Source organism: Oncorhynchus mykiss, chromosome 8 (assembly GCF_057628025.1).
Source record: "Oncorhynchus mykiss isolate SJ-2025 chromosome 8, ASM5762802v1, whole genome shotgun sequence".
Taxonomy (NCBI): domain Eukaryota; kingdom Metazoa; phylum Chordata; class Actinopteri; order Salmoniformes; family Salmonidae; genus Oncorhynchus; species Oncorhynchus mykiss.
This window is the reverse complement of record NC_143029.1, coordinates 16,226,700-16,242,680: the sequence shown is the minus strand read 5'-3', so window position 1 is coordinate 16,242,680 and position 15,981 is coordinate 16,226,700. Positions and strand designations below refer to the sequence as shown.

At 40.5% G+C, this 15,981-nt stretch overlaps 1 protein-coding gene across 8 annotated transcripts in view; it reads left to right on the top strand.

Annotated features, from left to right (window-relative positions):
* Nucleotides 1–8,464, top strand: part of LOC110529470 (collagen alpha-1(XII) chain) — a 102,038-nt gene extending 93,574 nt beyond the window's left edge. For 6 of the 8 annotated variants that reach the window (XM_090242650.1, XM_090242648.1, XM_090242649.1 and 3 more), the window contains 9 exons: nt 1,489–1,542; nt 1,661–1,714; nt 2,137–2,208; nt 2,335–2,370; nt 2,474–2,540; nt 2,703–2,888; nt 4,215–4,283; nt 5,777–5,947; nt 6,303–8,464. In XM_090242650.1, coding sequence (XP_090098776.1) covers nt 1,489–1,542; nt 1,661–1,714; nt 2,137–2,208; nt 2,335–2,370; nt 2,474–2,540; nt 2,703–2,888; nt 4,215–4,283; nt 5,777–5,947; nt 6,303–6,313 — 720 coding nt within the window. In that variant the 3' untranslated portion in view covers nt 6,314–8,464. The remainder of the gene's footprint in view (nt 1–1,488; nt 1,543–1,660; nt 1,715–2,136; nt 2,209–2,334; nt 2,371–2,473; nt 2,541–2,702; nt 2,889–4,214; nt 4,284–5,776; nt 5,948–6,302) is intronic. The other 2 variants (XM_036984857.2, XM_036984854.2) reach the window with 1 other exon arrangement.
* Nucleotides 8,465–15,981: the final 7,517 nt, after the last annotated feature.

Sequence of the window (15,981 nt, the reverse complement as noted above, 5' to 3'; positions counted from 1 at the left end):
TCACAGATATGCTACTACTCTGGCCTCTCTCCATGTGGCAAGCCATAGACAATATTTCTTATGAAGAGGACTCACAAAGAGACAGTAACTAACAACAGGTTGAGATTCCCCAATTTGGATTTATTCTCTGTTAAGTGAGTGGAAAACCATTCAGCCTGATCAACCATTTCTGTTAAACAAAGGTCGTTCTAGTCAGGCCGTCCACATTAGGCCTTCTTCCTTGTGTCAGTGGTTGTACTGCAGTGCCTCCCTCCTTGTGTCAGTTGTTGTACTGCAGTGCCTCCCTCCTTGTGTCAGTTGTGGTACTGCAGTGCCTCCCTCCTTGTGTCAGTTGTTGTACTGCAGTGCCTCCCTCCTTGTGTCAGTTGTGGTACTGCAGTGCCTCCCTCCTTGTGTCAGTTGTGGTACTGCAGTGCCTCCCTCCTTGTGTCAGTTGTTGTACTGCAGTGCCTCCCTTCTTGTGTCAGTTGCTGTACTATGGTGCATAGAAAACTGATGAGGTGATAAAAAAATGTATGAATGAAAAATCCGGTTTCCTGGAGCCTATATTTTGTAACGTACCAACCGTCAATGATAGATGGCATAGCTACACAGAACATCATGGTAAATGACCTTCTGCTTACATAACGAAGCTGGCTCTTCTATTTAATCAACATTGACAACATTCAATGATTTCCAGGCTTAGCTTGTGACTTTTTACACAACAACAATGCACTTCCATGTGTCCTCAGACGTCTGTATTTTAGAGATCCTTTGAGATGGTCTTCATTAGACCGACAGCACCACAAATAAATAGAAGCTCCAGTACTCATACATAAAATGGCATCTTTGTACTTCTAGAAATAGCCCATTTTATTTATAGATTCAAGAAAAGAAAAGAGAAGCCCCTTTTGTGACTGAAAGATGTCTCCTAGAAAACTCAGAGTATTTCTATGCTGAGTTCATTCTGATTTAGGAAACAAGCCCCCACCCTTCCCATATAAAATAAAATAAAGTAAACCTCTGTTCGGAATTAATGCAGCTGTGTTTATGCCACAAGACACTGGAGAATGAATTACCCAGTGTAAGATAATTATTGATTCCAAGTTAAAAGCCTTGGTAAACCCATCCCCAAAGTGATTGTGGGTAGTGTTTGCAGGTGACCATGCTAGAACAGATGCTGTGGCAATATGCATTTAATGACTTGCAGAGTACGCAGCCCTGTTTTATAATGGCCAATAAAATGGATCTGGAATATGTTATGTTCCCTGTAAATCTAATGCCAAAGCATCAAAGGCCAGAGAGGATTGACAATAAAAAAGTGAGCAGGGTTTTTGAGCAAACGAGAAATAAAAGGGAGATTTACTGTCTGACACACGGAAAACTGGTGGTGAAACAAACTGGTTTGAGTTGGTTGGTCAAAGGAACTTGACCTGTGTTAATGTGGGCTGTGAGGGGGAAAACATATCCAGCTCTGAAGTGGGTTATGTTTCTGTCTTTTTCCCCCAGGGTCCACCTGGGGTAGCTGGGACCATCGGCCCAATTGGACCTGCTGGACCTAGGGTGAGTCTATAGGCCATTGTCTAATGATCACACAATATCTAGGCCTAGGGTTTAATGTGCTTGATCCTGCCATCTCAATAACTTGTTTAACTCTATTGTCTGTGTGTTGCAAATGCAGGGACCCCAAGGAAAGGAGGGGCAGGCCGGATCCAGAGGCCCAACAGGACCAATGGTATGTTCAGACAAAATGCAGTCAGAGAGAGAAAGGAATCTATGTACTGTATATCATGTCACTGTCAAGCTCATACTCTCCTAAACTGTAGTAAAGACAGACCACAAGTCTCTTGAATGTAATCTGATTGGTTGTTTTGTTTGTGTCACTGTATCTGATTGGTTCCTTTGTTTGCGTCACTGTATCTGATTGGTTCCTTTATTTGTGTTGCTGTATCTGATTGGTTTCCTTTGTTTGTGTCACCGTATCTGATTGGTTCCTTTGTTTGTTACTGTATTGACTGATTGATTTTATCTGCCAGTAAAAACATTTTTAAAACATACACACAGTACATACATTTTTTAACTGTCCATTGTGTTCCCTTAAAGTGCATGGTGTAATACATGTATCAGAGTGGTGATTTTGTGCTTGTCACTGTTCAGGGACCTCCCGGATCTCCTGGAATGCCTGGTGCTTCAGGAAAACCAGGAAAGTCTGGTGAAAGAGGTGTTTCGGTAAGCATATATCAAATTATACCAAATTTCATAATCCAGTTCTCCATGTTATGCAAACCACAGAAATGCAAAATTATTGCATCATACAGTGAAATGTAAGGGCCTTGTATTCTTCTGTTAATTCAGGGAGCCAATGGTATGAAAGGGGACAGAGGAGAGAGAGTGAGTAACATCCCCAAGGGTCTATCTTCAAGTTTTTAACCTCAGTTAATCTCAGTAAGTCATGTATATTCATCACCAAGCCTTATTCCTTATTTGCTTCTAGGGTGACTTTGCTCCTCAGAACATGATGCGATCCATAGCCAGACAAGTGTGCGAGCAGATAGTTAGCGGTGAGTGGGACTTTTTTTAGCACTACATTCAGAAGGAGTTCTGCCACTACAGTGAAATCAAAGTCGTAACAGAGTCTGCATTTCATTAAATGTCTGAAATCAAATCCTAACAGAGTCTGCATTTCATTAAATGTCTGTTACCTTTTCAATGTCGACTTTTAGGACAAATGAGTCGAGTCAATTCAATGCTGAACCAGATTCCCAGCGGTTACCGTAGCAGCAACAACCCAGGTCCCCCCGGATCCCCAGGGCCCAGCGGTAACCAGGGTCCCCGTGGAGAGCCCGGACAGACAGGCAGGAACGGATTCCCAGGAAGTCCTGGACAACCTGGCCCACAAGGAGAGAGAGGTACGTTGTCCCGCATGCCCATTTGTGTCAGGAGCCCAAGAATTCCCCTATGTTGACTAATAAAGCTGTTGTCAATAGGTCTCTACGTTGACTAATAAAGCTGTTTGTCAATAGGGCTCTATGTTGACTAATAAAGCTGTTTGTCAATAGGTCTCTATGTTGACTAATAAAGCTGTTTGTCAATAGGTCTCTACGTTGACTAATAAAGCTGTTTGTCAATAGGTCTCTATGTTGACTAATAAAGCTGTTTGTCAATAGGTCTCTATGTTGACTAATAAAGCTGTTTCTCAATAGGTCTCTACGTTGACTAATAAAGCTGTTTGTCAATAGGTCTCTATGTTGACTAATAAAGCTGTTCGTCAATAGGTCTCTACGTTGACTAATAAAGCTGTTTGTCAATAGGTCTCTATGTTGACTAATAAAGCTGTTTGTCAATAGGTCTCTACGTTGACTAATAAAGCTGTTTGTCAATAGGTCTCTATGTTGACTAATAAAGCTGTTTGTCAATAGGTCTCTACGTTGACTAATAAAGCTGTTTGTCAATAGGTCTCTATGTTGACTAATAAAGCTATTTGTCAATAGGTCTCTACGTTGACTAATAAAGCTGTTTGTCAATAGGTCTCTATGTTGACTAATAAAGCTGTTTCTCAATAGGTCTCTACGTTGACTAATAAAGCTATTTGTCAATAGGTCTATATGTTGACTAATATTTTTTTATGTCAATAGGTCTAGCTCAGGAGGGTCAAACTCCATTTCTGGAAGGCTGTGTGCCTGCTGGTTTTTGCTCCTCCCTTGTAGTTAGGAACTCCTCACCTGGTTGTCTAGGTCTTAAGTGGACACACATTGAAGGGAAATAACTAAGGAAATATCAAAGGAAAAAACTAAACCAGCAGACACACAGCCCTCCACCGCTGACCGAGCTGTTCAATATCAGTAGGCCTAGCTAGAGTGTCTTGCTGTGTGGAATCAGAAGATAATCAATCATATCACAGTTGGAACAAAGACTGGACATTTTTCCATAGACGAGACATTTTGTCTTACTACTGTCTTAGCAATGGAATGAAGCCTTCAGGGACTTTTCCAAAGTCTCATCTTCACAACATATTCCATTTGTCTCAGTAGTTCTGTCTGTATTTCTGTGTGTCTTTCCGTAGGCCTGTCTCAGACTGTTTTCAGTGGCTTGGGAAATGTCCATCTATTTTTCCCCCTACAAGCTTTATTAATATTTAACTTCCTGTGTGGTCATAATGGTTTCATTAGGCTTTTCTCTTTGAGTGTGTCCTTGTCTTTGTCTGCTGTCAGTGATTCTGGTTGTTTGTTTCTCAGGCCCGGCAGGAGAGAAAGGTGATCAAGGAACACCAGGAGTCGGACAGAGAGGACAAAGAGGACCACCTGGTTAGTTTCACAACATTTCCGCTCCAGGTCCACAACTATCCATTCCTCCTTTGTCCTGTATAGCATCGTATCTGAGTCTCAATAGCAACACCCATCTCCTTCCACGAGGGTGCTCATTCAGCAAACTTAATCTCTCCATGTGATTCTCATGGCATCATATTCTTTTGTTTGAATCTGGGGAAATCAATCATTACTTTACTTTAGCTACAGTAATGGGAGTCATTTCTCACCACATCTCTCATTGTAAGCTGGGTGTGTCACTGTGAATTGAACCATTCCTCCCAGTTAAAATGTGCCTTGCAGTAACTACAGGCTACAGATCAGCTCAGAGGTGTTGCCTGAAGCTGTGCTGGGCCAGATGTGCTTAATAAATTATCAACGCTGCTGTCCAGTGTTTTCCCAGTTAAACACTGCATTCTAGGGGATTTATGTTGCCTTTGTGTGTGAGGTGCTCGAATGCACAGATGTTGAAATAAATTCTCCGTTCACACTGGGGTAAACATTAATTACCGCACCTGAAGATAGGACCCATCCGAAACCTATGACACCTCATGGTTAGAAAACTGCCCGTTCAGAGTGAAAGCAATGGGAAAGCAGTTACAGTTGCAAATGTGAAAACCAAAAGAGTGAGAGAGGTTTATGTGTGTGACTTATCTGTACCAAACGGATACATGACATCAAACTGTCTGGATATAGTCACCTGAGTTGATTTCAGAATCCGTTCAAATGGCTTGAGCAGTACCACAGTCATTACACACTGTTACTGATAGGCCCAGTGTGCTGACAGAGGTCACCGTTTGTGTACTGAAACCAAGGATTCCCTTTGGTTTAACCCTGTAATGCAGAATCATTAGATTCCAGACAAACTGCCTACCAAGACATCCAACAATAACATGAGCTCATCCTGCCAGGGGCTGTAGAGTAACAATACAGGTGTAGCTAATACAGCCATCCAGTCTTCCACTTCCATACAGCATGTTTAACTATAAAGCACTGGGCTTCCAGAAGCCTGATCTTCAACAAGAGGAGCTTGGAAAAAAAACATGCAATTTACTTAAGGTCTACAAGGTCAAGACTTGTGGAAAGTGGTCTTGAATCGGGGGGAAAGGAATTTCCCAGATTACTGGGGAAGCTAGCTGATGGTGAGTGATTGTTCATGGGCTAATCAGATGGACATGCTGAGGTCTTCTTGTGGCCTCATTCACAACACATGTTTAAAGGACTTGGAGGAGCATGAATGAAAGGCTGAAGGAGTTAAGGTGAAAATTCCAAGCTTAGGCTTTTATAAACGTCTAGACGAAACAGAGGAAGGAAAAAGGTTCAACGAAGAAATCCAGGTTTTTCCTTCAGCTTCAGTTTGTCCTTTTTTTAAATTGAATGTTCCAAGCTGTTGTGGCAGAAACAGTTACTACTCTTAGAGTTCCCACTGATGTCACAGGGTGACGACACTCAGATGGGTTCTGATTGGTTGGTTGTGATTTTCTTTCTTTCAGGCCCAGCAGGCGAGACACGGACCGGCCCTCCAGGCCCCGCAGGCTCCACCGGGCCCCGCGGTCCTCCTGGGCGCCAAGGGTTCGCAGGTATTAGGGGCCAACCTGGCACTCCTGGCTACTGTGACTCTTCCCAGTGTGTCGGCATTCCTTACAATGGACAAGGATACCGAGGTATGTAAACTGGAAAGGTAGATGGCATGACATCCTCAATGATTGCATGAAGCCGCAGCATGAAACGTGAGTTACAAGCATGAGTAGTTACTACATAGTTACTACATAGTTACTACATAGATGCTTCATAGTTGCTTCAAAGTTACTACATAGTTGCTTCATAGTTGCTTCATAGTTACTACATAGTTGCTTCATAGTTGCTACGTAATATAAGTACAGTACAGACTGATGACAAATGGATATATTCCAGAAACGACTATATATAAATTGTGATAATTGATTTGTTAACATTAGGAGAGAAAGTTAATATTCCCATACCAACTGAAGACTAACACCCTGTTTGACCTTATTTCAGGTTCACCATAGTAAACTTTCTAAATCGCCTGTGCTGCTTTCACTTTGAATTCCTGAAAAAAATTCCTCTTACTGAGATACTTGCTCACGCGCTCTAGAGCTGTTTGAGGATAACCACCAAAGGATAACATTAACAAACTATGTTGAGAAAGACAAGAACAACAACGTGGACTGGTACTAACAACATTGTAGAGCAACTAGAACAAACAAGCATCGGTGATGGCAACAACGTAGTGGTCTGTTTGCATCTTGAAGCCAAAGAACGAACAGAGAAACCTATCGGGTGGAGGACCATACACAAACAAACAAACAAACAAACAAACAAACAAAAACAAACAAAAACACTAACCAGGTTGTATTTTGTAACAGAGAGAATCAACAACTTCAACAATATTAATATTGTTACTCTTGAGGTGTTATCTGTAAATAAACTAAATGATGTTTGAATCACATCCACAAAATGTAGTTTTAACACCTGTAGTTACACTTTTGCCTTGTAACCTGCTGCTTGCTGAATGCCAACATGAATGCCTCTTTTTCTATGTCCCCACAAGTGATGTTTCTGTAGCCTACACACACACACACCGACTGCTCAGGCTCATATTGTACCACGTCCCCACAAGTGATGTTTCTGTAGCCTACACACACACACCGACTGCTCAGGCTCATATTGTACCACGTCCCCACAAGTGATGTTTCTGTAGCCTACACACACACACCGACTGCTCAGGCTCATATTCTACCATGTTCTCCTGGAGGTAGTGTTTCTCTCTACGTACACATTCTAAGAATCGTCATTCATACATTCTCTGGTTCTCATTTCTTTATTTTGCTGTAGTATTAATGGATATTCTACCACTACCAGCTGATTACCTCTGTTATGTTATGAGGAATAACATCACAAAATGTATGATTAGGCTGGTGCTAGAATGACTTGATTTTTGATATTTTGTAAATGAATGAGCTGCAGAAAATGGCAATGATGATTCTGTTAAATGACTGAACCCACCCACAACCACTCAAGCTGGACTAACATTGAAATGCTAACATCACACAGATTTAGAAAATGCACTGAATTGTTTACAAACCCTTTCTATCAGTGCCCTTCAAAATCACAACCTATCTGAATATGGCCACGCCCACTCAATTGTGTCATTTCACCAGTATACTGCATGTCCAAGCCTGAAAATAAAACATACTGTAACACAACAGTTTGTGCATGTTGAGACATACTCTGCAAATTACACTCATGTTCAATCGGCATAAAACACTATTTCCAACCAGAGCCATATTCACCTGAGCCTGAAACCTACGTAGTCCCAACACCTGAAGAAGAAGATGACTCACAAAACGAGCGTTGAGAGAGGTCACTATCAAGAAAGGAATCCAAAAGGATAGCGTCATAAAATAGGTTATTTTTTGTTCTTCTTGTGTTTGTTTTTGTTTTGTTCACATATGGTGTCATTAAGGGCTATGCACATTTCACTAAAAAGAGGTTTGATACCTCATCTATTTTTGGAAGTACCTTAAATCATATGTGAATTCAGAAACAAAAACAAAATCCTATACATTTTTCCATGACAATCTGTGAGCTTGCTGTTTTTTCCTATTGTATCTTTTGCTTGTAACATATCTGCATTAAGTGTTCATCGAATTGCAGTGTTGGACAATGCAAATGTTTGTTCACACAGTGTTGAGCATCCAATGAAAAACACTTCTCTTTCCAATCACGGTTCATTCAAAATGTCTGATTATCAAATTATGTCTTATTCCTATTTTATACTTTTGCTCTGTTTTTCACTTGAAAGATGGCCATCTGTTCACCATCTACCTAAAGTTTTCATCTTCAGTACTGCAGTTTAACATGGCTTCCATTTTGTATCTTTAGACTAAATGTTTATCAGTTTTCTTATATCAAATCACAGCTGATTTTACCAAAGGTTGCATGTCTGTGGTGTATATTTAGTATGTTTTTTAATCAGAATATAGTTGTTATCATTGTTGTTTTATTAATATCGAATGCAGTTGGAATTTGTGTGCAAGACTATGAATATGGTATTGCTGCTTCATGTTTTAACTTCAAATTGTGAATTCCACAGCCTTATTTTCTTATTTATTTCTGAAACAGAAGAGGCATTTTTCAATAAAACTACTGAAAATGTGCTCTCGTGTCAATCATGATTTCACTGCAGCTTAATATAGGATTTGGAAATGGATTGTTTTTCAGGGATATGATTTAACACATTCACAACAATCAAATCAAGAAAGAAGCCACTGCCATAAAAAAGCCAGACTACGGTTTGCAACTGCACATGGGGACAAAGATCCTACTTTTTGGAGAAATGTCCACTGGTCTGATGAAACAAAAGTAAAACTGCTTGGCCATAATGACCATTGTTATGTTTGGAGGAAAAAGGGGGAGGGCTTGCAAGCCGGAGAACACCATCCCAACAGTGAAGCACAGGGGTGGTGTAACCAATGTGAAATGGCTAGCTATTTAGCGGTGGTGCACGCTAATAGCGTTTCAGTCGGTGACGTCACTCGCTCAGAGACCTTGAAGTAGTTGTTCCCCTTGCTCTGCAAAGGCCGCTGCTTTTGTGGAACGATGGGTAACGATGCTTCGTGGGTGTCAGTTGTTGATGTGTGCAGAGGGTCCCTGGTTCGAGCCCAGGTAGGGGTGAGGAGAGGGATGGAAGCTATACTGTTACAGTGGCAGCATCATGTTGTGGGGGTGCTTTGCTGCACTTCACAAAATAGATGGCATCATGAGGAAGGAAAATTATGTTGATATATTGAAGCAACATCTCAAGACATCAGTCAGGAAGTTAAAGCTTGGTCGCAAATGGGTCTTCCAAATGGACAATGACGACAAGCATACTTCCAAAGTTTTGGCAAAATGGCTTAAGGACAACAAAGTCAAGGTATTGGAGTGGCCATCACAAAGCCCTGACCTCAATCCCATAGAAAATGTGTGGGCAGAACTGAAAAAGCCTGTGCGAGCAAGGAGGCCTACAAACCTGAGTTACACCAGCTCTGTCAGGAGGAATGGGCCAAAATTCACCCAACTTATTGTGAGATCTTGTGGAAGGCTACCCAAAACGTTTGACCCACATTAAGCAATTTAAAGACAATGCTACCAAGTACTAATTTAGTGTATGCAACTTCTGACCCACTTGGAATGTGACGAAAGAAATAAAAGCTGAAATAAATCATTCTCTGTACTATTATTCTGACATTTCACATTCTTAAAATAAAGTGGTGATCCTAACTGACCTAAGACAGGGAATTTTTACTAGGATTAAATGTCAGGAATTGTGAAAACTGAGTTTAAATGTATTTGGCTAAGGTGTATGTAAACTTCCAACTTCAACTGTATATCTGATGGTTAGACGACATGGATGAGTGCTGACAATGAAGAGTTCAGATTTTAGAGAATACACAGAGGTGTACAAATCCATTAGTCCTATGTGTTATTGTTTTCCCATTGAGGACCAAGTGTTTTCATTAATTATTTTAAGCGCTATCCTCTGGATCCACATTGTACATTTTGTTGTATGTCTTTTACCCAAAGAAATGACATTAAATTAGATTCAGTTCAATCAGATGGAGCCATTTTTTTTTACTAAAAAACACGTTCCTAAGGGTACAATGAAAAGATTTAAGGAAGTTCACTACGTCTATATGCAGCTCTGGCGTTTTTCATCAGCACAGTTCTGGTATTTAATTGAAAAGGGATGAGCAGGGAGGGAGGAGGAATGTCCTTGCTCCTCAGCGTACCACTCTTATCAATAATGAGCCTTTGAAGTGAATCCATGATTTTCCCTAGAGAGGCATGGAGATTAAGATGCTGCTCTTTGATGGTGGTAAAATTAAAAACAGATTTCCAGCAGAAATAGTCTCAAGTCGCCATTTTCTCTGAGTATAAAACCAATATCATGTGAACTCTTCTTGAACCCGCCCAACAAAAAGTTCATCAAAGGGACGACTGGACGGCAAATTCAAATAGTTTAAACAGTATCAGTATCCTTGATCCTTGAAGTAGTTGTGAATGATGGTCGTTCTGTCATTACACTGTACGTTCTACATGATTGGAAAAGAAGGTGTCATCATTGTCGTGTTTTGATGCATGTTATGTTATAGAGGCATAAGATTACTGCCTATAAAAAGTAGTCCACCTCTCAAAGCCAGAGGTGACTCACCTCTTGGGGTCAGAGACGATACTATTGGCACAGGTGCTCTGGCTGAGTGCAGCACGTTGTCTCAAAGACGCCAGGCCAGATGAAATAGCAGCCTTTTGCACATTTGCAAACCATTCCTGGTGCACTGTATGCATCCCAAATGGCACCCTATTTCCTTTCTGGTGCATTACTTTTAAACAGGGCCCATATGGCTCTGGTGGAAAGTAGTGCACTATATAGGGAATATGGTGCCTTTTGGGATGCAATCCAGTGTCTGGTGGACTGTGGGGTCTGCAACTGGGGCTCACATTTGAGTTGGCGCACATACCTCTCACATCTGCAGAATATAATCAAACACTTTAATGTGAAGCCTCATTTGTCAGTGTGGACTTCTCTGATTAATGGCACTTGGGCACTTTAGTGGTGCATACACAGGGCTCGAGCAGATGAATCAGTTTCAAAGTGATGAATACTTTCGTATCACATGGCCCGAGTGTGTGGACAGAGGAATGAACAAAAGCATTGCGTTATCGTCCTTCACCTGGTCATGTGTGAAAAACAATATTGTATCCATACGATTTGAACTTCTTTTAGCAAAGAAGCTAACATTTTGGGACAAACCATAAAGAGTCCAAGGAGAGCAGCTTTCAACATGGTGCAGACCATTGTTTATACGTTACTGTGAAGTGGAATAAAAACTCATCTTCTGTCTGGCTTTTGGAGGCACTTAGCAGAACTATAAACTCACAGAATCTCCCTGGCCAAGAATGACCTCATGGAAAGAGGCAGCAGCAGCTAGGAGATGTGAGTCTGGCAGAGGGGCTGGTCTGCACAACATGAGGTGTTCCTTGAGCAGCAACTCCATTTCCTGATAGCACAGAGATGATCATATACCTGTTATGACGAGGTTTCCTTCTCCTCATGCAGTCCTCATGCAGAATCAGAGAGCGGATGAGCACCTGGAGTTCAAAGTAACAGAATAACTCAACTTGGTTCTGGAGCATTGGCTCTTTCTCCAAATTACATGGTGTCACCTCAGTTCAATTGGAATTGCTGACAGAATCCATACATACATCATCACATAAAGAGAGAGAGAGAGAGGAGAGAGAGAGAGAGCAAATATGAGGGTTTAAGATGTGATATTCAAAACATGCAGCCACAGTTCTTTTCCAGAGAAAGTCAAGTGAAAATGTATGTCAATTGTGCAATTACCCATACAGTAAATCATACGTTTACACAGCAATACACTGTGCAGTGCCATCAAACTGGTCTTTAGACCATCATAGTATGGGAGCATACTAAATTACAATGTAAAATGGCAGAGCAAGACAAGATGGTAAATTATGATATACTGTGTCGTTGTATTGATTATACACCATGAACAAGTCTAGATCAAAGTTAAGTCTCAATTAAGCTTTAAATACTGTTTATGGACAAGGGGATGTTTTAGCGTATTCAGAGTACACATGCAAGATAATGTATACTTGGAAAAGAGAATCTGAGAGAAACTATGCTTAACCTTTTTGTGTTTACTTTAATAATCCCTCTCAGGGTCATTGTGATTATATATAAGCTTGCATGCCGTCATTGTAGTTTAAATACCTCATGTATTCACGGTCTCCACATATGATGATGATGACATAACTGTTCATGCACTGTTGGAGTGCCAAAAACGTACAGTAAGACTCCAAATTTGGTTTTAAATATGACATTTTATGGCACAAGTTCTCAGTGGGATGAATGAAAAGGACTCGTAACAATCTCCTGACTGACTGCACATTTCTCCTCTACAATAAAAAGTCTCTAGATGCTTCTTGTTGACAAATAAAGTACAGAATTACATGGCTAAGCAGTCAAATTTTCTCACAGTTTTACAGTAGATGCTTAGTAAGGCTCAGTCGTTTAGCATTCAGTCAACATTACAACAGACCGCAAATATTCAAGAAGAGAGAGGGCTTCAATTAAGACGTTCTAGTTAGGCATGATATTTATACAGCCCCTTGTCTGGCGTTACACCCGAAGATAATCTCTAGTGTCTCACTAGGTCGATGAGATCATTGTTCCATTACTACATGGTTACATTTATCATGTTCCTCAAAGAAGGGATTGTGTGTGAGTTTTGCTTTGAAAGAGAGAAAAAGTAAATAACAATCCCACTTTTCATATAGAAGTATTATAGCCAGTACTTTATAGGGCAATATATACCGAGTGTACAAAACATTAGGAACATATTCCCTCAGAACAGCCTCATTTAGTCGGGCCCACACTCTACAAGGTGTAGAAAGCATTCCACAGCGATGCTTCTCAAACCGGTGTGCCTGGCACCTACTACCATACCCCGTTCAAAGGCACTTAAATATTGTGCATGTGTGTCAATGTAGATGAAGGGAGGAGAGGTTAAAGATGGATTTTTAAGCCTTTAGACAATTGAGACATGGACTGTATATGTGTGCAGTTCAGAGGGAAAATGGGCAAGACAAAATATTTAAGTGCCTTTGAACGGTGTATGGTAGTAGGTGCCAGGCGCACCGGTTTGAGTGTATCAAGAACTGCAGCGCTGCTGGGTTTTTCACGCTCAACAGTTTCCCGTGTTTATCAAGAATGGTCCACCACCCAAATGACATCCAAAAAACTTGACCCAACTGTGGGAAGCATTGAGTCAACATGGGCCAGCATCTCTGTGGAATGCTTTCGACACCTTATGGAGTCCATGCCCCAACAAATTTAGACTGTTCTGAGGGCAAAAGGGTGTGCAACTCAATATTAGGAAGGTGTTCCTAATGTTTTGTACACTCAGTGCATGTCAATGTTCTTTAGGAGCGAAGCAATAAACAGTCACATTTATTAATTAACAAATGATGACCAGTTCTCTAAAACATGTATTTTTGTGATGCTCAAAACACAGATTTCTTCTATATCTGGGAAAATTCCGTGCCCCACACATGTCCAAATATGCAAATATTAAGCTGTTGCTCACCTATGATTGTCTTGTTGGTAGTTTTCTTGAGTTGAAAAGTATGATTGAATAGGTGTTATAAGTGCATGACAATCACTTATGTATGTCAAATAAATAGCTATTTTGTTCATGATGAGTCACTGAGAAGAAGCTGTTAGTACAAATAGCAACAATTACTGGTCATCAATGTAGGAGACATATGCTGAGCTACTCTGTTACCATGAGCAACCAGGCTAAAAATATTTTAGTATGCAGGTTGGGGTGAATTCCTACCTGAGTTAAGCGTAAATGGAACGTAATTCCATTTTTATGCTCTTTTCTCTCTATGCGTATTCTGACATTGAACTTATTCGTTTGGGGTGGAGATCAAATAAATGAAGGTGTGGCGGAGGTGTCTACAGATATACCGTATTTCCTACCTTCAATTTATTCCCTCATAATTCCACCACCCTTACACGCAATGTCACAATAAATATGGTCTGTCATTTGAAATTGATAAAAGCTATTGATAAGCGCTAAGTAAATGAGTAAGCCGTTAGGACAAGAGGATTGTGTCACGCCCTGATTGGTTTCACCTGTCCTTGTGATTGTCTCCACCCCCCTCCAGGTGTCGCCCATCTTCCCCATTATCCCCTGTGTATTTATACCTGTGTTCCCTGTTTGTCTGTTACCAGTTTGTCTTGTATGTCAAGTCAACCTGCGGTTTTCTTAGCTCCTGCTTTTCTCCAGTCTCTCTTTTCTCGCCCTCCTGGTTTTGACCCTTGCCTGTCTGGACTCTGACCCTTGCCTGTCTGGACTCTGACCCTTGCCTGTCTGGACTCTATATATTGGTGAATATATATATTGGTGAATGCCTGACCACTCTGCCTGCCCCTGAGCCTGCCTGCCGTCCTGTACCTTTGCCCCACCACTCTGGATTATCGACCCCTGCCTGCCTTGACCTGTTGTTTGCCTGCCCCTGTTGCTGTAATAAACATTGTTACTTCAACACAGTCTGCGCTTGGGTCTTACCTGACGCTATAGATTGTAAATATAAATTATTATTCATTTAGAAATATTTTACTTTATGATTGCTCTAGACAAATGTGAAACCAGTCATATGCCAGCAAACTGAAGCATATCAATATACTGTATCACCTTTTTCACAGTGAAGTTGATGAAATTCTAGCCTTATAACTTGGGATGAAATTTGGAGACCCAAGTTATAGGCTTCTGTAGCAATGTGCAAATGACACTATAGCGCCAAACCTACCGAGTTGATTTATGATTTCTAGAACGTTTCAATTATATGCCCAAAAATGTGTATTGTGTTAAATATTAGCCACTATTGGTAGCCACCATCAGTTATAACCAAATACATTTATAACTGTCACTGACTTTAGCGTTAGATTCCTTACATTTTGTATCCTTCCATTGCATCGTTAGTTTACTGTTCTTTCCTCTGTCACGTTTATGTAGTAGTCCACTATAAATAGTGGATCATATTATGCTAACATATTACAAGGGACATGTAGCCTATTTGAATCAAAATGGAACACAGAGCATATGTAGCAGTTTAAACCTGGAGCCTGGCACATGGTTCACAATGACTGGGCTATTGTCATCACAGATCCATGATTAGTGAGGATTAGTAGGGTAGATTTATAGGACTACTGTTTAACCCCTATTGTACACTTTTCTCACCTTCCAATATTTCATATTTCAACAATTGAATATGACAACTTTCAGGATGAATCAAAACACTGTATTTTTGATTCCCCAAAATATATGTATATATTTTTTATTATTCGTATATACTTTCCTAGCCCTAAATAATATACAAGACTAGAGTATTTTTAAATCTACCAATTGGTGCTAAAAATAAGACGAATATGTGTGTATTTACATGGCTTTCATTGATCCATAATATTCTGAACCATTCTCTCTATATATTCTTGTGAGTGTTGAGAAAATTCTAACTAATGGTACACCAAATTTAAAGGGATGGCTTTAGATAACTGTTCTGAAAACCCTAATGAATGAAAACTCCACAAGAAAATCTGTTGGCCAGCAAGTGTGAGGGTTTTCAGTGGTTTAATTCAATGTATTCAGCGTGCGCAAGGGAACCACCTCTGCAAAGCCTATGACGCACCTCCATAAGGTAAGTCTGAGTACCAACAACTAAGAAGTGCGTAGGAAACGCATGCGCAGGATAGGCCACCATTGAGACCCTTTCACAAGGGAGTCCTGTATATGCAATTTAATAAGAAAAAAAGAAAAAATCTAATATGTAATGTATTTTGTAGTTGGTTCCGGCAATAAGGTATTTTAAAACTAAAAGCGGATTTATCTAGTTCAGTGGAGACCCGAGGAACCTCAAGCTTTAACCAACCTTGTGAACGGTTTGGCATGTCATGTTTTTACATTTTAACGGCAAAGTAAGGTAAGGTGGAAGTTGTGTAGTAGAGCTTTGTGAACAAAAAGGGAATAATGAAGTGATCTGCAGGACTTTAACCAGACAACTTTTTGATACTGGATGGTGTCACCATAGTCACCATAGTGATGAA